The 22179-nt window shown below is 39.0% G+C and overlaps 2 protein-coding genes across 2 annotated transcripts; one reads left to right on the top strand and one right to left on the bottom strand.

The window, feature by feature from the left end:
- Nucleotides 1-678: 678 nt before the first annotated feature.
- LOC122012116 (serine/threonine protein phosphatase 2A 57 kDa regulatory subunit B' kappa isoform-like) lies at nucleotides 679-4517 on the top strand. The gene is made up of 3 exons (XM_042568568.1): nucleotides 679-936; nucleotides 1219-2454; nucleotides 3771-4517. The coding sequence occupies exons 2-3, from the start codon at nucleotides 1300-1302 to the stop codon at nucleotides 4137-4139; spliced, it is 1524 nt and encodes a 507-aa protein (XP_042424502.1). The 5' UTR covers nucleotides 679-936; nucleotides 1219-1299; the 3' UTR covers nucleotides 4140-4517.
- A 528-nt stretch (nucleotides 4518-5045) lies between these two features.
- Nucleotides 5046-12041, bottom strand: LOC122012115 (ABC transporter G family member 36-like). The gene is made up of 24 exons (XM_042568567.1): nucleotides 11525-12041; nucleotides 11275-11395; nucleotides 11099-11187; nucleotides 10912-10996; nucleotides 10679-10838; nucleotides 10503-10579; nucleotides 10323-10376; nucleotides 10110-10200; nucleotides 9699-10000; nucleotides 9328-9609; nucleotides 8935-9251; nucleotides 8693-8853; nucleotides 8468-8571; nucleotides 8234-8381; nucleotides 7997-8122; nucleotides 7796-7923; nucleotides 7377-7709; nucleotides 7001-7291; nucleotides 6826-6909; nucleotides 6601-6734; nucleotides 6287-6514; nucleotides 6016-6187; nucleotides 5658-5912; nucleotides 5046-5564 (listed from the first exon to the last, which is right to left on the bottom strand). The coding sequence occupies exons 1-24, from the start codon at nucleotides 11848-11850 to the stop codon at nucleotides 5301-5303; spliced, it is 4332 nt and encodes a 1443-aa protein (XP_042424501.1). The 5' UTR covers nucleotides 11851-12041; the 3' UTR covers nucleotides 5046-5300.
- Between the last annotated feature and the right edge of the window lie 10138 nt (nucleotides 12042-22179).

Raw genomic sequence — 22179 nt, 5'->3', positions numbered from 1 at the left:
ATCCTTTGTTTTTACCACTGCGCTGCTCAGCCAAATATCTGCACCACTCATGTTCTCTGCATATCTTATACGGCAAGTATGATAATAGCCTGTCTGATGCATCATAAGCCTCTGTTTCTTTGAGATTTTGTGGAGATAGTTAATGGATGGCATGGTATGATTTTACCAGCCATTAGTAAATATGCGGTGACAGGTGATTGGACTGGCCGTGATCTCGGCAAGACGGCAACGGTTCACCCCCAACGTTGGGTTGACGCCATTGCTCACAATTTGAGAGGGATGTCCTTTTCTCATACAAATTGAAGAAAGACGTGTCTCTTTCATGCCTATTTTGTTTCCTCGTTTTTTATTTTTGAAAAATAAAACAATCTGATAGAATCAACGACCTACAAGTCCGTTCTCGAGGTGGGTCTCCAAAGCCCTCGCCTATCGCATCGCAATCACATCACTGGAACTTCGTTTATTATGAGAAGTTTATAAGCCATCTCGTGAAATCGACGGCTGGCTCCCTCTAATTGCAACATCAGATCGCGTGCTTGTTCAATCCGACGGATACCGTTTATTTGTTCCGGTCCGTGAGTAGAAATCGGAACCATCCCTTTCGAGTATGGGCGACGCCGCTATTTATTTTATTTGACCTTTTTTTTTAAAAAAAAAAAGTTTTTTTATTTTCTTTTCGGGAAGCTACTACAGTAGTGCTGGCTCTTCTTCCTCGCTTTGTCACATCGCTTCCGCCTCAGCCTCTGCTGATCTGAATTCTGGTCCAGGACATACCGATACGAGCGCGTCCATGAGGAGGGGAGGGTCTGATTTCTTGGGTGTTTGCTGGAATTGGTAGCCGACTGTCGGAGTCAAGCTTCGGATCAAGCTTTTCGCGCAGGATCCGTGATCGTGGAGCTGGGAAGCCTCTCGGTCGTTTTTTCTGGAAACTTTAAGGTCTTTCTTCCCCTTAGGTTTCCTTCTTGAGTTTTCCTTTTCCGTGCGAGATCTTGATTGGCTTTGCTTTCGGTTACTCGGCTTTGTCGCCAAGTGGTGTAGTTTTATGTCGCTTTTTTACCCTAACGATTTTCTATCTGATCATCGGTTAGGTTATTCGAGTTTTTTTTTTAAACCTTATTCTCCTGACCGTAATTGATTACTTTGATTTTATTTTCTTTGTGCTAAGAAGTGGCATTTTTCCCGACATCTTGTTATAAATTGTAATGCGATTTGCTGCAGGTTCGGTACATGCCAGTCTTGTTGCCAAACTTGGGAAGCATGAGCTTGATCTGATCGTCCCCGAGTTGAGCAGTGAGCACCATGTGGAAGCAATTTCTAAGTAAATTACCTCGCAAGTCTTCTAAATCCGATCCTTCTCCTGTTTCCGCCCATGCCCATTCAGGAGGAAATGCGGCGACGTCTTTAAACGGAAATCGGATCAGCAGTGGCAATGTTGTTCCCTCCCGATTCACCACCGTCAAGCGAACTGCGTCCGCCATATTCCCGTCAAGTGTCGTCACAAGCATTGAACCTCTACTATTATTCAAAGATGTGTCTAATGCGGAAAAGAAGAATCTTTTCATCTGTAAGTTGAATCTCTGTTGTGTCATCTTTGATTTCTCTGATCCCAACAAGAATCCAGCGGAGAAGGATATGAAACGGCAGGCACTAATAGATCTCATTGAATATGTTGATGCTGGGAGTTCTCGTTTCACTGAGTCCATGATTTCCGCTAGCTGTAAAATGTTTTCTAGTAACTTGTTTAGGGCCTTCCCATCGAATACCCGATCTGGTATTGCTGGCGGTGAAACCGAAGAGGAAGAACCCCTGTTCGAACCAGCTTGGTCCCACCTGCAACTTGTCTATGATTTGCTGCTTAAGTTCATAGAATCCTCTTCACTTGTTGTTAAAATCGGGAAGAAGTATGTAGATCATTCATTCATTTTAAGACTGCTTCACCTCTTTGATTCTGAGGATCCTAGGGAAAGGGAATGCCTGAAAGCAATTTTGCACAGGATCTATGGAAAATTCATGGTGCATCGTCCTTTCATCCGGAAAGTGGTGAGCAACATATTTTACCAGTTTGTGTTTGAGACAGAGCGACATAATGGGATTGCTGAATTGTTAGAAGTTTTTGGTAGTGTCATCAGTGGGTTTGCATTGCCTCTAAAAGAGGAGCATAAAATGTTCTTGTGGAGGGTCCTAATACCTCTGCACAGACCAAAGACACTTGGTGTGTATCATCAACAGCTGACTTACTGTCTGACGCAATATATAGAGAAAGAGCCTCAGCTAGCAACTTCAGTTATCAGTGGGTTGCTGAGATATTGGCCTGTAACTAACAGTCAAAAGGAAATTATGTTTTTAAGTGAGATGGAAGAGATCTTGGAAATTACTAACGAAGTGGAGACCCAGAAGTGTCTGCTTCCATTATTTCAACGGATTGCATACTGCATCAAGAGCTTTCATTTCCAGGTGATCTAATTTTTGTGTCAATTACCTCACTTATGTGAACTTTTTTTTTGGTCTGAAATGGGAGTTGCATGCCTGCATTTTTATTTCACATGCTTAAAGGTAAATTTTTCTGATCTTTTTACGGTCAGTGATGACTATGTTGTGAGCGTTAATGTAACGTTGCCAACTGAACTGGGCATGAAACTATGTTGAATATCTCAAGGATCATTCTCAGATAACTGGTTTTCATAATATTATTAATTGCTCCTGGTTATGCGGTTATTTTAGGCTTCTACGCTAATTGGTGTACCTTCATACTTTATCCTTTATTTCAAAAAGACAACAAGCACTGTGAGAGTTTTTTCTTTGTTTTGCATGTTCCATAATTTCTCTCCAAGTAATGACCACAACAATTTTAAAAATAATATCACAGAATATTCTCTAGCATTTATAGCTTTTTCTTCAGGAGAACAATATGAAAATATCCCACCTGAGGATGAATGAGGGATTTATTCAAGACCTTGTGCAAGAGAACCAAGGCCCATAATTGCTAATTGGCACCTTCCGACATTGTATATTTTACAATTTTCTCATTGTATAGCAATCTACAGGGTTCTAATTTGAATGAAAATGGACTAAGTGGACTCCTGTGCTGAATATGCAATAAATAGTTGCAAAATGAAAATGATGAATGATGCGTATGCAATAAATTATGCATATGCCACCTCTATAGTGGGACTTGGATTACTCTAGTTATGAATGATCTCAAGCTCTTTTAATGAGTTGATCATTACAAAATAAGGTTATATAGGTTTGGTATTTATTATTTAGCATAAAATAGACAACCGGAGTGCTATTATTTGTACATGCCATCAGTTACTGCTTAGCATAAAGTAGGGCTGTGTTTCTTTTAGTTTGCATTTGTATGATCCATAAAGAACGCACAACTTAGTCTGGAAATAAATTCAGCAACCCGATAGTATGTGGTATCTGTGAAGAGCAAAAATGATAGTCCAGTAACCATGCGCACATTGGATTCTTTTGTTTGACAATTAATTTATGAGTAAAATATACTGAAAATTCATTTATCTATGTTGTAGTGCTGAGAAAATGATAAATAGTGAATAGAATATTAGAATGTGTTTATTACTTTCTGAATCATGTTAATGTTGTAAATCTTTCTTTTTTTGTTCATTGTTAGAGCATATTTGGTGATAACAAAGATAACAAAATTTTCCTTGTTGTCAAGGTTTTTTTTTTCTATTTTTGGATCTACCTGTAACTTCCTTTTTCTTCGCATGGACTTTATTAACAAAAACGGTACAAATGGCTTCCAGGTGGCAGAGAGGGCCTTATTCTTGCTGAACAATGATCACGTGATTAGTCTGGCGTCGAGAAATCGGCAAACAATAATGCCGCTACTTTTGCCTGCTCTGGAAAGGAACATTCGCAGTCACTGGAATCTACCTGTTTTGAACTTGACGAGAAATGTGAAGAAGATGTTATGCGAGATGGACGGAGAACTATATTTAGCGTGTGAAAATAACTATGAACAAGACGAACTGGAGCAAAAGATGGCGGAGGAGCAGCGGAGGAGGACCTGGGAGCGCTTGGAGACCACCGCTGTCTTCCAGCCATTAACTATAAGCATGCCTGCCCTGGTTACACCTGCAATCGTTCCCCCAGTTGTTGCTGCTCTTTCTTGAAGCACTAGCATGGCACGGGAGAAAATTACAGAGCAACCTAGATTATGCAGGGTGTTTATCGTTCCATCGTCCTCCGGTCAATATGGTCAAAATTGTTGCAGGGCCAATGCGAATGCATGCTGGATGAATGGCATCCATTGTATGTAATATGATATATTAGGGGCATAGACAGATTGCCTTGTTCTTGTTTCCTCATTCTGGCTTTTGATCCGAGTTTGTCGAGATCTCAGTTTGTTCATACTTTATGAGGTGAAGGTTCCAGGGCAATTTGGAAATATATTGGACTAAATGTTCAGTCCAATATTGTATTGCTGCGTCTAATCCAATTTTCTCGTTGGTGTGGTAATTTATCAAAAGTGTTCAGTGGGATTTAGAAAACGATGTCTTGATTATTTGGAATCAGGCAATCCTGGTGCCTTCGAGGTCTCCGTGTGGTCTGCATTAACAACTTATTTAGTTATTATTTAGGTGTAATTGTTCGTCTCTTCCTTTCGCTCGTTGTTTTATTTTAATTTAGATTGGACAAAATGGAATCAATCAGCCGCCGGAGATTAAGCATTTGAGAGTTTGCTAACTGTTACAATGAATTATTCAAATGGGCAACAAAGCCCTCGGTTTCATGGGCAGTAACACCCCTTTGGTAAAGTTAGCTAAGACACTCTGCCTTGAAGGAAGTGGACTTGACCCCTTTGTTTCTCGTACCTCGCCTACTAGAACAGAAACAAACAGGATGGGGGAACAAAAGAGCTTATTTATTACTGGGTTCCGCTTCGGTGATTATAAAAGCAAAATTACTCTCTCGTAAAAGCTCGTGAAACCATGAATTGCAACAATTGCTACAATTTTTTTTATTATTTTGAAAATTTTCAATCAATCGACCTGCTAATATAATTTGTCATGGATTAATTGTCAAACACAGATGTATAGGAGTATCTCGTATTAAATATTTAAGTTGACAAGTAAAAAAAAAATGAATTGAAATTAATATACACCATACCGAACTCAAACATACACGCAAAAAGGACCATAATCTATATTAGCAAATATTATAACGAGAATGCACAGGCATTGGTTTGCACGAGCCAGAATGCAGAAGCATTATCTGCATTGCAGGTCTTTATTTTATCTTCCCGGACTCTGCGATCCTAAGCACAACAACGCTCACCTTCTCTGGAAGTTGATAGTCTTTATCGAGAATGCAAAGAGGAAGGCAAAAAGCACGGGAAAGATGAGCACCACAGCCGCTACCACGCCCAAGAAGTTATGTCTGAATCCAAAGTAATTCCTAATGAATTCAGACACCGTAGTATTTGAATCGTCGAGTGTCTCATCTGTTATATCTCCGAACTGTGAAACAACCAATCCATACAAGGTCCAAGCCACAGGGCATGCCCAGTAGTACCATCTCCACCACACTGGGATCCTCTGTAGTAGAAGAAAAGGTTACAATAATTACTTGGATATTCTTCAATTGAGGGGAGAGATATATATGATCAAGCAAATGACGTTTTCACTTACAGGTCGGGGGACAATGAATCCAGAAAAAATGTTCCATATTCCATAGAATGCAGATGAGACGATTGCCGCAATATTGTAGTTGGGGGTCAAACCCACCGCCATCATTCCATAGAATGTGAAGTAGAGAAGCGTGAAGTACATGAAGAACAAGTACCAGAAGAACTTAACAGCGGTCCATTCAAACCCAATCATGGCATAGACTATGACACCATATACTAATGATTGGACCAGGACATATGGAAGTTCAATTACAACCTGCAAAATGGAGCGCCACAGTAATTAGGGAACTGTGATGTGATTTAAAAGAACATTATTCAATTAGCCAAGAATTTAGTGAAGTTAGTTTGGGATCGATTACTTGTCCAAATGCATAAGGCAAGGCTGAGTACATTCCAGCTGCTCGCTCTCTGTAAAAGACCGTTCTTTCAATAGCAACAACTGGTTGAACAGAGGAAGCGTTCTGGACCCCGAGAAACAGAACAGCAGCATACATAGAACCCATTGCATTGAATAAATCTTGCTGTGTTTTCCTGCAATTTGAAGTTTCCTTAAAACTCTGGAAATATCTCGATCATACAATATAAGTGTGGTATTTATGGCACTTGAGGAATTTCAGGATGGATATTTACCTTTTGGTACCAAGGTCCCAAAACACAGTTCCAAACAACAAGGCTATCATTATGGTGAAGTAGAACCTCACTGCAGTGTATGGAGGGTTCCGCCAGTATGATAAGTGTTGTTTCCATAGGCAAGCCATGCATTGCACGAGAAAAGATTGAGAATACTGGGTTGGGAAGTAAAGATCACTCGAGTCAGGAGGCGGCGTGCTTAGTTCCTTTATCAAATTTTGGTTTCTCCTGAAATACCAAATGCTCTTTTTTGAGATGTACTGATTGATATACGAGACTTGAAGAAGACTAAGAGGAGCAAGGATGATACTCACTGATAAAGTTCTGAATTCTTGTAGATCTGACTAAAATCAACCCCTAGTTGATCTTCTTGTGCCTGTGCAGTCACTTCCAACATCCATGTTGCTGGGTTGTATCCATCATTTATCTTACTGACACCATCAATTCCCTAAGACAAATAGTTAAATAACCATAATCAATCATTAGATCAACAGAATCATACAAGGACAAAAAATTCTTCAGTTGCTTTGTTGTCTCACCTCAAAGTAGTTGATCAAATGACAAGAATGACGACCAAGTGGACCTACATAAATCTCTTCTCCACCTCGTTTCATAAGGAAGAGCTAGCACAAAACAGATAAACAAATGCCATAATGATTTGTCAATATTGAGTACCATAATCATACAAACTAGGCGACTTAATTTTTTTCTCACCTCATCAAAAGCTTCAAATATGTCGATACTAGGCTGGTGAATAGTGCACACAACAGTCCGTCCAGTGTCTACAGTGTTCCTCACAGTTCTCATTACTATAGCCGCGGCCCTTGCATCAAGCCCAGATGTCGGTTCATCCATGAATATGATAGACGGGTTGGCAACAAGTTCCACAGCAATAGTCAGTCTCTTTCGCTGTTCAGTCGATAACCCATTTACTCCTGGCAAACCAACAAGTGCATCTCTTAATGAAGCCAACTCTACAAGCTCCATGACCTCTTCAACAAACATCTGCAAGAAATAGCTTAAGGTCAATCTTTAGGTGAATCAACTTAAAATAATGTAAGCTTGGGACATTTTTTTTTATCTGACAAACCTTCCTTGTTGCAGAATCAACATCGGCAGATAATCGAAGCCATGCAGAATAAATAAGTGATTCATATACAGTCACTTGCGGAGAGTGTATGTCATTTTGTTCACAATATCCAGATACACGAGCAAAAGTTTCCTGCTGCTTGGGGTAACCAGAGATGGTGATATTTCCTTCTATGTAGCCACCTGTTTTTCTCCCAGCCAAGACATCCATCAATGTTGTCTTTCCAGCACCACTGACGCCCATTAGTGCTGTAAGTACTCCTGGCCTAAAACAACCACTTATACCCTTGAGGAGCATCAAACGATTTTCTTCCACACCTTGACTTTTCATTTCCTGTACAAGGCACAACGGTAAGATACAAATGCAACATGTGCTAAATAAGGTATATGTATTTGTATCATACATAAGGATATTATTACCTGCGGCATGTCCACAGAGTATTGTATGTTGTCAAAGGTAATGGAAAGTGGAGTGAAGGGAAGGATCATGCCCTTCTTATTTATATCACTAGATGCATTTGTGCTATCTTTCCTAATAATTCCATCAGCTGTAAATCAAGTTTCCAGTCAATAAAATTGTCAAAATGAGAAATAAGTTTATATTTCAAAAATATAATATACCCTTGGATGAAGAGGGTTGATCAGATTTCTTCCCTCTAGATGATTGGTCCAACACTTCACCAGTTAGATTGGTATGCTTTTCCTTTAAAGTCTCCTCAGATATGGGTGGATGAGATTTGCCAAATGCTGCAAAAGGAGAGATATAAGCTGAATAGCAATCAAATTTACAACATGAAGTCAAAAACTTCTAGATGATGCATTTCCTAATAAATTAAAAGTAAAAAAAAATGCACTCACGTTTGAGATATGTAAGAGCCATTGTGAAAAGAGCATTGAACAGAAATACATAACCAACCAAGGCCCCCAAACCGATCCAATACCATTTTGCTTCAGGGAAAATACCTCGTGCCCTCAAAACGCGTACTCCTAGAGGATCTGTTTGGTTCTGTGAGGGAAAATGATCAAAACTCTTAAATTTTACTATCATATAAAATTTACAGCCGCTCGATTCCACAAAAGAAATGCTCTTACATGACTCCAACTGTGACCCAATAATTCATTCACTGAAATTGAATTTTGTGCATACATAAGAGGTGAGATCCAATAACCCCATATCCACCATTTCTTCACATCATCTGCAAAGGAGTTTTGTATCAGAATGTGAGGGTAAATAAGACATCAATGTTTTGTTCTGCAGATCAATCATACTATTCTACTTGCAGAGCAAGTTGGTATAGGCAAGTAATAGTGACTTACTTCGTGCAATAATAAAGCCACCTAGCAGCATGCAAATTAGTAGAGCAAAAGACCCAAAGGTATTTGCAACTATCATGTTTCTACCCACTGCCCCATTTAAACGAAAGAGTGCAGATGCCATCTGATTGACCACTAGTAGCAGCAAGTACTGCTTAAACAGCCTGTTATCGAATCAAGTATTGTTATGCTTCAATTGTAAGCATTAAGGTAGAATGATTGTGAAATTAATACCACGACCTTACCTTCCAACATTTGGATCAAATCCAATGACATAATAAGTTGTGAAAACCCACACTGCAACTTCAATAAATGTAATTGGAATCTTAAGAATCCATGATGGAATTGCATATGACCATGCAGGGAAGAAAAGGAGGTCCCTTTGCTTGAAGAAAACAGGAATCTTTAAAATAACCATAGCAGTTTCAGTAAACCCATTGAACATGATCATGACCACTCCAAAGAAAAGTGCACCCACATATATACCCCCATCACCTACATCATCCCGGTGCATATTTGTCCGCAAGAAGACTGTCATTGCAATGAATGCCATGAAAGTAAGCTGTAGAGGAACAATAGAAAACAATAAATTTATGTTTATAGCATAAAACCATTTAATAAATGTTCAGCAGACTTACTTGACAAGCCTTGAATACATAGAAGAATGAGTTCCTCTTCATTAGCAATAGTTCTCTGTCAATGTTAGCTTTTAAGAGTTCCTTATTGCTAACACCATATTTTGTTGTTGTAAGAGCAGCAGGGTGGCCCTTGGTCTTATCAAATGGAATGGAGAGTTCATTTGCCATAGCTCGACCAACATGGAATGACTGGAAAGATTCAGCAAATTCTCTGACAGGCACATATCTATAGGGATCCTCATGGCGCGCCCAGTACTGTTGTTGATCCTTCCTTGATGTTACCTGTGAATCCGATCAAAACTCAATGTTCATGCACATGAAATCTAAGTTAATTGAAATACAAACATTTTTTTTTTTAGCAAAAAACCTACTTCTTGCAGGAAATCTGCAACACCCTTTCTCTCAGGACATTTGAAACCCATAGATTCAAAAAACTCAAGCACATTTTCACGAGGTCCTTGATAGACGACCTGACCATCAGAGAGAAGGATTATGTCGTCGAAAAGGTCATAAGTCTCAGGCGCAGGTTGCAAGAGGGAAATAACAGCCGTTCCACCAAGAATGTGAATGGACTGCCTAAGTGACTTTACTATCTGGAAAGTTGTTGAGCTATCCAGACCAGTTGATATCTCATCCATGAATAGAGCTCTTGCAGGTCCAACAAGCATTTCACCTAAATCAAGCCAAAATCCAACCCTACGTTAGCCAAGAGACTAGAATGAAATTGCAGGTCACATGCAGAATCATGTTAGAGGAACTGCTAAAGTAATGCATATATGTACCTGTTGTAACACGTTTTCTTTGTCCACCGGAGATACCTCTTAACATTTCATCTCCTACCATGGTGTCTGCACAGACTTCCAACCCTAGGATCTGCCAGTTTGCATGAAACAAAAGTAGAAATTTAATTTATATCCGAGCCAATTTTCCACAAACTAAAGGCTTGACTGTTTTTGCAACATCTGGTGCATATGATGTAAGATATAATAAAATACCTTTAGTATATAATCAGTGATCACATTGGATTCTTGTCCTTCCACGGAAGCTGCCTGCAAAGAGTAATCATAACACAGGAAATAAATCAAAACTCCAACGAAGTGTCACATTCACTTATTAATAACAAAATGATCATGCACAAAACTTAAGGCTGAGTCATCAAGGTGGTAGAATTCCACCTTCATAAATATATCTAAGTCAGGATCTGGCTTGATGTTTGCTTCCTTCTCCCTCCTAGCTAACTCGGTTAACATCTCTGTTTTCAACCATAAAACCAGTTCAACTGAGTAAGTAGCAAGTTTTCCAGAAACACGAATAAAGCAATTGTTTCTATAATGAATTGGACGATGCTTGCCATAACGACTACCGACGCCTTGGCACCTTGCTGAGAAAGCTAATGTTTCCCGAACAGTCATCTCCCCGATATGAAGGTCGTGTTGGCTAATATAAGCTGCAGTGCGCTCAGGGACAAACTCATTCATTTCATGGCCGTTGTAAGTAACTTTCCCTTTAACCTGTGGTTATTTTCACTCCCGACAATCAGATTATAGCACTCAAAGGATAGCGATGAAATTAATTTAGAAATACCTTTAGATCAGATTCTAGTTTCCCAGCCAACGCTAACAAAAGAGTAGTCTTTCCTGATCCTGGAGGACCTAGAAGCAAAGTCATCCTGAAGAACAAGTCGAAGTAATGGGTATTTGCTTAGACTGGAGAGGATCATTATATGGAACGCAAAATTAGTTGTTATAAACGAGTAAAACTCCAAACCTACCTGCAGGGTTTGACGATTCCACTGACATCATGAAGGATGGACAAAGATCTCTTGTTACTTGGTAGAATACGCAAGAAATTGGCGAAGCCCTTTTGTAATTCAAAAAGCAAGAGAAGGATTAGTGAACTTCCATAATGATTTTACATAAAGCTTCGAGCAATTAACTATATCCCTACCTCGAGCACGTTAAGGCTAGCATTGATTAAAGTAGGCATTCCTCTGCCGCCGACATGTGCCTCTGCTTCCACGCTGAGGTGCTCGTACCTCACCTCAATGGTAGGGAGATCAATTCCAACTCTGCGTGAATAGAAAAAAACGAGGAAGGCTTTAATTGAAGCTCGGCAACAGAAATCCGAAACAGTGATCTAGAACAGCAAGGGGAGGGACCAGGAAAGAAGGATATTCTGAGTTTGCGTTTGCTCTCACCGATCCATGCGGTCCCGTAGCTTCATGAGAAATCGCTCGTTATCCTCGTCGGCGACGTGGACGAGTCTCTCGAGAAGGGCCTTCCGCTCGTGGAAGCCGAGGTTCTGGACGTCGACCTCCTGGAGGCGGCGGCTACCCTCCTTAAGCTCGAGGATGCCGCGGCGGACGCGGTCGTAGGTGGGCAGCTTCTCGAGCGCCGCCCACTTGAGCGCCTCCTCATCGTCCAACCCCTCCCGCGACGACGATGAGAAGATGCCGTCGTCCCCACGCCACAGGGACCCGTTCCGCCTCATGCTCCCGATCCGGGGCAGCTCCGACGTCTCCATGGTTCTCCACCCTCTCTCTCTCTCTCTCTCTATCTCAAGCCCGCGAGCAACGGAAAAGACCCTCTCTCTCTATCTCTATCTTGCCCTTGAACAACGGAAAAGCTCGTCGTCGGATTGGCGAAGAGAGGGGAACCAGATCGATCCAGTAAGCAGGCAATTCTACCGGCAGTAAAATCTGTGTACTCGGAGTGAGGAAGGCGAAAGAGCGCTTAAATAGAACAGGATGCTCCTTGTCACGTGACGAAAGAGAAAGAGACAAGGTGGAGGCTGCTATTTTTTTTATTATTATTATACTTGACTTTGAATAATTTCCAAAACCAAATTACTCAAGTACCCTTGCAAATGCATTTGTGCTCTAATGTTTTGCTCTTAAAGTGAGACCACGTTTTACTTAGAAAAATCCTAAAATTATTTCCTCGGCGTCTAGAAGCTGATCAGGATTGAACGCGAGAAGTTAATTAGCCGGCAGGAGCCGTATGTCATTTCCCCTTGACAATTTTTTTTATTTTATTTATTGATATTAATGAATAAGCATTTTATGTGACGTACAGTGTGACGCACCGAAAGGGTCAATAATCCGTCAAGTCGTAGCTCTCGATGGGTCCCGCGGCGGTCGAAATTTGAGTTCTGGAGCGAAGCAACGGGGAACGTATACTTCCTTCGCCTTCTTTCTTCAATAATCCACGTGTCTTTAGCTCTGTGTGGCTCCCGCGGCGGTCAACATTTGAGTCCTTCCGCGAAACAATTGGAAGCGCTGTCTTTCTGGAAGCGCTGTCTTTATTCTGTCTTTCTTTGAGAAATGAGAAGTAGTCGATTTGCATGTCAACATGTCCACTCTTCTGGATGCCGTTCCTTGACATTTAAATCGCGGGCGGTCTAACTGTTCCCGGGTTTCAGCAACCACAACTAATGCTCATGTTTGAATTAAAGTCGAATGAGTAGGTGGTATATGTTCTAGCTAGCTCATATGTATGAATTCGTTCCTTATTTCCTTAACAATTTCCTTTTCGTTTGTTTCGTGGGTCCGACGAATAGACATCAGAATCCTGTATTTTAATATTTTTGAATTAATATAATTTTTAATTTTACTTAAAGATATGTTATATTATTTTTTTTAATAATGTCATTATTATATAATGTGTTAGTTTTTTTATGTTATCATTATTATATAAAGCTAGACAAAAAAAAATGCATGTTACGGTGCAAGTAAATTTTGTATTTTAAGGAGAAAAAAATAATGTGAATTTAATTTTAGAGATTTTTAATTTGATATAATATAAAATGGAGTGAAAGTAACTTTTCAATCACACTCAACTACCCGACAATTTTTGTTAGCTTGTTCTTTAGGAATTACAACAGTGCTAGTGGAGACAACACTTATCAATCGAGCCATTTAACATTTTGTCTTTTTTTTTTCCTGATTCATTCATTAACTAGATCGTTATCGAGAGGATTGCAAGTATCCTTGTTCTGATATGGGAGACCGGATCCTCTAGTAAAAAAATAAATAAAAATAAAAAACAAATAGAGGATGGATTATTTATAATTGTGGTAGGATGGTGATCATAATTCTGTCATAATTGAATTACGATTTCCCCCTAAATTCATCATCCCTAGATTATAATTTGAATCGAAGTCATTTGATCCATCAGTCGATTTTGGACAAAAATGATTGATATACCAAACGTCAAATTGATATTTAAGGATATGGATATAGTCAAGAAAGATAGATGAACATATAATAACTAGTTTCATATAAATTTAAGATCGTTTAATCTATCAACTAATTAAATTTAAAAATGATTTTGATTTTTTAAAAAATTAAAGTAAATCAATTTGACTGATTTAAAAACTAAGTTTGACTGATTTTGAACGTTTTGATACCAAACTAAATCGATTCGACTGTTTTAAAATATCAGTCGATTAATAAAGATAAAATTAAAAATAGGTATATAATTTGATATTTTAAAACTTCCCTATATGAAATGGATATTTTATAAACTTCAGTACATGATTCAACAAAAAGTTATAGAAAATTTGAATACAGATGATACGATGCATAGTAGTAGGGTCGAGTGAAGGGATGTAGCAGTCAGAAGTTAAGAGGACATAACAGTCAGAAGTCAAAAGGGTATGACCGTTAGAAGTCAAGAGAACGTGGCAGTAAGAAGACAAGGAGGTGTGACAGTCGGTATATGGAGTAGGACCACCCGGGGCCATTCGGTGTATGAAGCCAAAGAGGGGTCTCCCGGTCGAGAAACCAGGGTTGCGACAAGAAGCATGGTCGGGACCCAACCCGACCTGGCTTTACCGATCAGGGTTTGTCAAGCGGGCATATGTGAGCAGACTTACCCCCCTTGGTGGGGTCGGATCATAAAAATTGGCAGAAGGGGACTGACCAGGCTGTTCATCAGCACTCAACAGACCAACCAGGGTGGTTTCAATCACACCCAGGCAGGATAAAGGTCACTACATGACAACAGACCAGGGAATCGTAACTACCTGTCAGAGAATATCCAATGTATGTCAGGGAATATTCCAACGGTTGGGATCGTCTGCCCATAGAACCTTCCTACGGTCTATAGGAGCGGGCCACGTGTCCTCCACCACTTGACAAGTCCTGACACTCGACATCCTCTGACAGGGGTCAGTCTCCAGAAGGTGCGTATTGTCATATAAAAAGGGGCGTTCTCTCCCTTGCGCAGGTACGCTCACTTGCACATTTGTCTACTTTTCTTCTTCCTTTATACACTATTTTTCTAGGAAAAAAATACCTGACTTGAGCGTCGGAGGGTCTGCCTTGGAGACTTTTTCCCTGGTTCTGGGCCTTTAGCATCCCATGTGCTTATCTAAGTGTGTGCAGAAGCCTGATACCGTCGGCACAGGTTTAGTGGTTCCCCTAGGTCACGTGAGAGTCCATCCTCTAAAGTGTGTACGACTCCGGCATCACAGTCTTCTCCCTGTCAACCCCGACAACACTTCATCCGGCCTTCATTTGACTCAGACTATGGACAGGATCAATTTAGTGTCGTCTGTGGGAACTTTGATATGCGTAAATATTATGATCGTTTATGTATGTTTTAACACACATTCACTTGCTTTATTTGTATATATTTTTTGCATGATCATCTCTCTTATCGTTTATTCAGTATTTATTACTCTTTTGTCAGAAATCTACTATTTGTTTGGTTTTGTGTTGATAGAGAGAACTTTTGGAGCGAAAACGGCGATTGTCGATGCACCCGAGCAAAGCAGAGCACGGCTATGCACCCTTGCACGACCGTGTGGCGATTCCAGACAGAGAGCAGAGCACGGCCGTGCAAGCATGCACGACCATGTGGTCATTCACCGAGAGAGAGCAGAGCACGATCGTGCAACCTTGCACGGTCGTGCCTCACTACCAGCAGCCAAGAACCACACGGCCGTGTGAACCTCACACAGCCGTGCAGTGCAGCCCTAGCCAAAGCAAGACACGGCTGTGCAGACGTGGCACGACCATGCCACTTTACCCGAAGACAAGAAGAGCTTGGCCGTGCAGATTTTGCACGGCCGTGGTATGGGTCGTGTGGCGCCCGTGCCCTAACCTATATAAAGGCTTTTAGCTCTTCTTCTCTGGGGTAGGAGGCGAGCCGTCAGAAAGGATTTACCTTGGTGTCGTTCCACGCTATCCCGAACTTCCAAGATCACCGTCATCATCGCACCAACTCTAGAAGCAAAGGATTGGACTCGAAGATCACTAGACGTTATTGGATAAGCATCTTTTCTCTTTCTCTCTTCTCGTTTGATGATTGTATGCTTACTTTTATTATGTCTTTGGATTTTTCTTCGGTGTCTATGGAGTAGATCCCTTGTTCTAGGATCAGGGAGTAATTGTGGATAGGGTTTGATGTAAGACTCATGTTTATGCCTTTACTTATTGGATGATTTTGCTTGCTTTGTTTCTATTTGATATGCATGAGACTCGCTGAGATTATCTCGTCATATTGATTGATCGTGTAGAAATTGCTAATTTCGTAAAGAGAGGATCTTAGATCGTATACCTGAGGTGCCCTAGTGACAGGGGGTTACCCGTTCACGGACATCTAGAATACTCCCTTGAAAGGAGAGGCAACTTCTCCATAAGGAACTAAGAGACTGAACCAAACCCTTATCTTTATCCTTAATGATACCGATTGGATTTGTATTCTGTGATCTATCGAGGCGCCCTAATGACAGGGGTTAACCGTATCAGAATTTCACAGGGATCTTCTCCGTTTAGTTCTTAAGGATAGCAGCTTTAACTTCCGGTGAATGTATGTTGATTGACAATGAGGAAAAGATAGAACATAATATATCATGTTCCACCACAACGAAACCGAACTCCTAAAACTCTTCCCAAACCAAGTTAACCTTTCTCTCTTTTGCTAGTTCTCACGTCTATTTCCCTATTCCCTTTCCTCTTAGGAAATTGTTAACTTACAACCATCGATAGTTTACCTAATTCTATGTGAACAATTGCTAGTACTTATAACCATTCCTCGTGGGATCGCTAATATTTTATTACTGATGACGTATCTGTGCACTTGCGGAAGCGTAACAAGTTTTTGACGTCGTTACTGGGGGCTGCGTCTATAACATTAGTGAAAATCATATTGGATTATACTAGACTTTGTTTTTCTTTATTTCACTTTACTTTCTACATTTTTATTAACATAAAAAGTATTAAAAATATTTTTTAACTCTTTATTTTGCACTTGGATTATTCAATATCTTGTTCTTGCATGCGAAAAGCTAATCTTTCAGGAGAACTTCTGTCGTTCGATCCAGAAATTGATAGAACTTTCCTGAGGAGACTTGCATAAACTCCAAGCAGAACAAGAAACTTCTGAAATAAATGATAAACTTTTGAAGGATTACGCAACACCTTATGCGCGAAGGCTTCGGTCTACCATCACTCGACCACCGATTGAAGCCAACAATTTTGAAATCATGTTGTTGGTTGCTACTCGGAAAACCTAATGGTTCCACTGTACAAAAATTTTGTACAAAGGTCTAAACCTTTTTCTTAGCTACCATGTGTTCTTTTAAATTAAACTTGGATCGCCTGCGGAACTTAACACGTTTGATCCAAAGCTTAATTTATTTGTTCTTTTAGGTTTAGACTTGGATCTCCTGCGGAACTTAACACTTTCGATCCAAATCACCTAGGTTATTAATTTCCAAAATTGGCTTCCAGTACTGACGTGGCGAGGCACATGACCTTCTTGGATATGGGAGCAACCACCACCGACTAAACAAAGCCTTTTAAGGAAAACTAATATTTAATTTCCTTAAATAACTTTAGGTCAACCGAAAAGAACAATCAAATCACAAGGAAAAAGAAAAACAAAAGAACATAATATCGAAAATAAATTTGAAATACTAGAATCGCATGCCTCTTGTATTTGGTATTATTTCCAAAAATAACTAGTATGATGCGGAAAGGAAAAATACTAGTTATACCTTTTAGAAAGACCTCTTGATCTTCTACTGTATTCCTCTTCTAACATCGGACGTTGTGTGGGCAACGATCTTCCGAGATGAGAACCACCTTTTCACCTTCCTTCTTTCTTCTAGATTTTGGCCACAATAGATTTCTTCAAGGATGAAGAATTTTGGCCACCACCAATGCTCCAAGGGATGCTAAAGACGAGGCTTGCTTTCTCTTCTTCTTCTCCTTCCTTGATCCGGCCACAAACAAGAGCTCCACCAAGAAGATAAGTTTCAGCTAACAAGAGGAGAGGAGAGAAATAGGGCCGGCCACCAAAACCAAGGAAGAGAGGGAGGAAAAGAATAGAGGTTATTCACCCATGAAGGCTCCTCTACCTCATCTTTTATAATCCTTGGTCTTAGTAAATAAGGAAATTTTAATAAAAACTTCCTTAATTCCTTTACCATGAAAAGGAAAAATTTATTTAATTAAAAATAATTTTTCTTCTCATTATTATAATAGCCGGCCACACCAAATCTCCAAGCAAATAAAAATTTTAAACACAAATTAAAACTTCCTTATTTGCTTCCGGAAATTTTATAAAAAAATTCTCCAATAATTTTTATCCATTCATGATTGGTTAAAAGGAAATTTTATAAATTAAATCTTTCTTTAAACATGTGGATAATTTCTGGAAAGTTATCTCAAAAATTAAAATCTTCTTTCAATCTACAAATAAGGAAAGATATCAAATCTTTTCTTAATCTTTTGTAGAAACTAATAAAAGAGAATTATTAATTTTTAAACTTTTTTTAAATCATGAACATGGTTAAAAGGAAAATTTTTGCCAAAATTAAAATCAACCTTTTAATCTACAAATAAGGAAAGAGATTTAGCTCTTCTCTTAATCTTTTGTAGAATCTTATAAAAGGAAAGATTTAAATTTTTAAACTCTCTTTTAAATCATGTTATCCGCATAAGAAAAATTTTAAAAATAAAAATCCTTTTATTTTAATTTAGGCCGGCCACACCAAGCTTGAACCCAAGCTAGGGCCGACCACCTTGAAGCACCCATGAACCAAACTTTGGCCGACCCTAGCTTGGTCTCCAAGCTAACTTGGCCGGCCCCTATGGGATGGGTAAGAAGGAGGGTATAGGTGGGTATAGTACAATATAATTAAGAGGCTACGATAGGGACCGAGAGTAGGAATTGGTTTTGGTCTCCCGATAAAATTAAGCATCCCGTGTTCGCCCCGAACACACAACTTAATTTTATCAATAATAATTCATTCCACTAGAGAACTATTATTGAACTACAGCACCAATCCCAAATTACATTTTGGGCTCCTTCTTATTATGAGTGTGTTAGTCTCTCTGTGTTTAAGATAACAAATGTCCACTAATTAAGTAAGTTACTGACAACTCACTTAATTAATATCTAGCTCCAAGAGTAGTACCACTCAACTTTATCGTCATATCGGACTAAGTCCACCTGCAGGGTTTAACATGACAATTCTTATGAGCTCCTCTTGGGGGCATTCTCAACCTAGATCACTAGGACACAGTTTCCTTCTATAATCAACAACACACACTATAAGTGATATCATTTCCCAACTTATCGGGCTTATTGATTTATCGAACTAAATCTCACCCATTGATAAATTAAAGAAATAAATATCAATATATGTGCTTGTTATTATATTAGGATTAAGAGCACACACTTCCATAATAACTGAGGTCCTTGTTCCTTTATAAAGTCAGTATAAAAGAAACGACCTCAAATGGTCCTACTCAATACACTCTAAGTGTACTAGTATAATTATATAGTTAAGATAAACTAACACCTAATTACACTACGACCTTCTAATGATTTGTTCCTTTCCATCTTGGTCGTGAGCTACTGTTTATAATTTATAAGGAACCGATAACATGATCTTTTGTGTGTGACACCACACACCATGTTATCTATAATATAAATTAATTGAACAATTACATTTATCATAAATGTAGACATTTGACTAATGTGATTCTTATTTCTAGATAAATGTTTATACCAAAAGCTAGATTTTTAGTATACATCCTAACACATGTCTGTAGTAATCCACATGGTCCAGCAAAATCAATTTATAGGAGGAACACACGATGATCCAAATCATCACTTGGAACTTTTCTATGAGATCTGCAGTACTATGAAAGTAAATGGGGTCCCTCTAGAAACAGTAAGGTTACTCCTTTTTGGATTTTCCCTGAAAGACAGAGCCAAGCAGTGTTGGTTCAGCGGGGCCGGCGAGAGGGGAGGGGTGAATTGCCTGAAAATAAAGAATACCCTCCTCAAACTTTCAACTCAAAAAATAGCAACAATAATAAAAGAAATAACAAAAATAAATAGTAATAAAAGAGATACAGGAATTTTAACTTGGTTACAATCTAGGGGTTGTTAATTCAAGGCAATCGAACAGCTCTACTAGAATGTCTCCTTCACTTTAGGTAGAGAAGTCTTTTTACACACTAAAAATGCTCAGAAGTTGTTAGAAAGTTGTTACAGAGTTGATTGATTAATTTCCTAGCTCCAAGGGCCTTTATATAGCTCTTGGAAAATTTATCTCGAGCCTTGAGGGCGCCTCCAATGAGGTTGAGGGCACCCCAGCCAAGTAGATGGATAAAACTTTATCCATCTGCGAAAACGGTCACTAGACTGGGTCTGAGGCGCCTCCAATAGCCTTAAGGTGTCGCGGACATGGTTGAAGGCGCCTTCAAGGTAATTGAGGCGCCTCCAAGCCTGCAGGCAGCACAGGCGCCTTTCAGCACTTTGTTGAAGGCGCCTCCAGCTAGCTTTTTCAACTCCTTTTCTTCTTCCGAAGCTCCGATTACTTGGGTGATTGCGGCCAACTAAAATAGGGCTCACCCGAACCCAATTTCCGGCCTTCTTCTTGAGCAGACTTTCGCCCCGGCTTCTCGTCCCTCGAACGCCGTGCACGTTCTTCTCGTCCACTGGTGTACTCTTCCGCAGCTCTCTCGTCCTTCGGACGCACCGAGCCCGTCGACTCCTTTCCCATGTCGTCCTTCTCGCTAGCTGCGTCTTCCGCTCGACTTCCTGCGTTCCTAAGCTCCTGCATACTTAGACACAAGGATCAAATAATAAGCAGGACCTAACCTAACTTGGTTGATCACATCAAAACAACCACGGGACTCAACAATCTCCCCTTTTTGATGTGCATCAACTCAAGTTCAAGTTAGGGAAAAAATAGACAAACAGTAATTTATAGAAATTACTAAACTAACAGGTTAAGCATAAAGATTGCAATAATAGAATTTGCAATACTAAGAAAAAGAAATTTTTTACTCTCCCTAACTTGTTCCTATCTCTCCCCCTTTGATCACAGCAAAAAAATGGGGATTATAACTATCAAGTAGAAGTTTTCTAAAGAAAAGTTCAAGTTTTAAAATAAATCATTTTCAAAATAATTTCTAAGGTAAAAACAATTTTAAATAAAATTTAAAATAAATCAGTTCCAAAATAATTGCCAAAAAAAAAATTTAAAGATTTTACAAACATAAATATTTTCGAAATTTTTCTAAGTAGAATTTTTTTTTTAACTTAGACAAATTTTAAACAATTTTGAAAATTTCTTTTGAAAATTTTCTAAGTTAAACTTAGGTAAGATAATTTTCAAAAAAAAATTAAACAAAAATTTCTAATTTCAGAAGAAATTTTACCTTAGGAAATATTAATTTAGAATTTTTTCTAAGTAAAAATTTTATGCATGAAACATTTATCTAAGTATAAACATATTTTTGAAAAAATTGCTTAAAGAATGTTTGAAAAACTTTTTAAAGTATTATTTAATTCTAATTTTAATGTTTTACCATAAAGTTAATTAAACATTTTATTTCAATATTTTGGCTTCTAGGTCGTGGCGAGGCACTAGGCCTTCTTGGTTTTTGGAGCAACAACCACTTCCTTAGACAAAGCCTCATAAAGAAATTTTAACGTTTAATTTTTATCGCTGAAAGTTTTAACAAAAAAAAATTTAGTCTAGAAAAGATTTTGGAACTCAGTAAAGGTTCCTTGCTACTGGCTTAATCAAGAACTTAAGGGGTACATAACTTTTGGGAATTCTCCTAAGTTGTCCCTAATGTTTTCTAATGTACCAGTTTAATTTTTCATATAACTTGAGTTTTGATTTTGAAAATTTATCTAAGCATGCATAATAAATTTTCAATTTCATTTTTCGATTTTTCATTTCTTAATTTTAAATTATCATACATTTCTAGTAGGCATATTTTTGTTAAGTTTAACTTCAATTTATTATTCTCCTTTTCTAATTTAACTAGGTCTTTAGTGAGAATTTTTATGAATTTAAAGAACTGCTTGAAAGTCAGATTACGTACCTCACTTACCTTTATTTCTGATGCTCCCCCTTCATCGCAGCTTTCTTCTTCTGATGATCCTCCTCCCCCTTCATCTATGCTCATTTCCGAGCTGGTTTGATCGAAAAGATGGTTGACCATCAGTGCTAATCCCGAGAATGCTTCGACTTATGATTCTGAGGATGACGATTCATCCCATATAGCCTTCAGACTCTTACGCTTCGAGGACGTCGACCTTTGAGACTTCTCCTTGTCCCTTTTCTTTAGTTTTGGGCAGTCGTCCTTGATGTGCCTTTCTTCGTTGCAGTTGTAGCATCAGACCGTCCTTTTGTTGCATTGTTGTTTCCTCGACTGCGATCTAAATTTATTAGTTTTAATAAATTTATTTAACTTCCTTACCAATAACGCCGCTTCAGTTTCATCGATCGACGCTTCAGAATCGGGATGTTCCTTTTTGGCTTGTAGGGCTATATTGAGATTTGACTTCTCTACTTGTTTAGGCTCTACAA

Source organism: Zingiber officinale, chromosome 8A (genome assembly GCF_018446385.1).
Source record: "Zingiber officinale cultivar Zhangliang chromosome 8A, Zo_v1.1, whole genome shotgun sequence".
NCBI classification, from domain to species: Eukaryota; Viridiplantae; Streptophyta; class Magnoliopsida; order Zingiberales; family Zingiberaceae; genus Zingiber; species Zingiber officinale.
This window is presented reverse-complemented; position numbering and strand designations above follow the sequence as displayed.

Coding starts and splice junctions, on each gene's coding strand:
- LOC122012116 (XM_042568568.1), top strand. CDS start 1,300: ATGTGGAAGCAATTTCTAAGTAAATTACCTCGCAAGTCTTCTAAATCC. Junction 2,455..3,770: donor TCAAGAGCTTTCATTTCCAG/GTGATCTAATTT, acceptor AATGGCTTCCAG/GTGGCAGAGAGGGCCTTATT.
- LOC122012115 (XM_042568567.1), bottom strand. CDS start 11,850: ATGGAGACGTCGGAGCTGCCCCGGATCGGGAGCATGAGGCGGAACGGG. Junction 11,188..11,274: donor CTAGCCTTAACGTGCTCGAG/GTAGGGATATAG, acceptor GAATTACAAAAG/GGCTTCGCCAATTTCTTGCG. Junction 6,515..6,600: donor AAGAATTCAGAACTTTATCA/GTGAGTATCATC, acceptor TTGGTATTTCAG/GAGAAACCAAAATTTGATAA.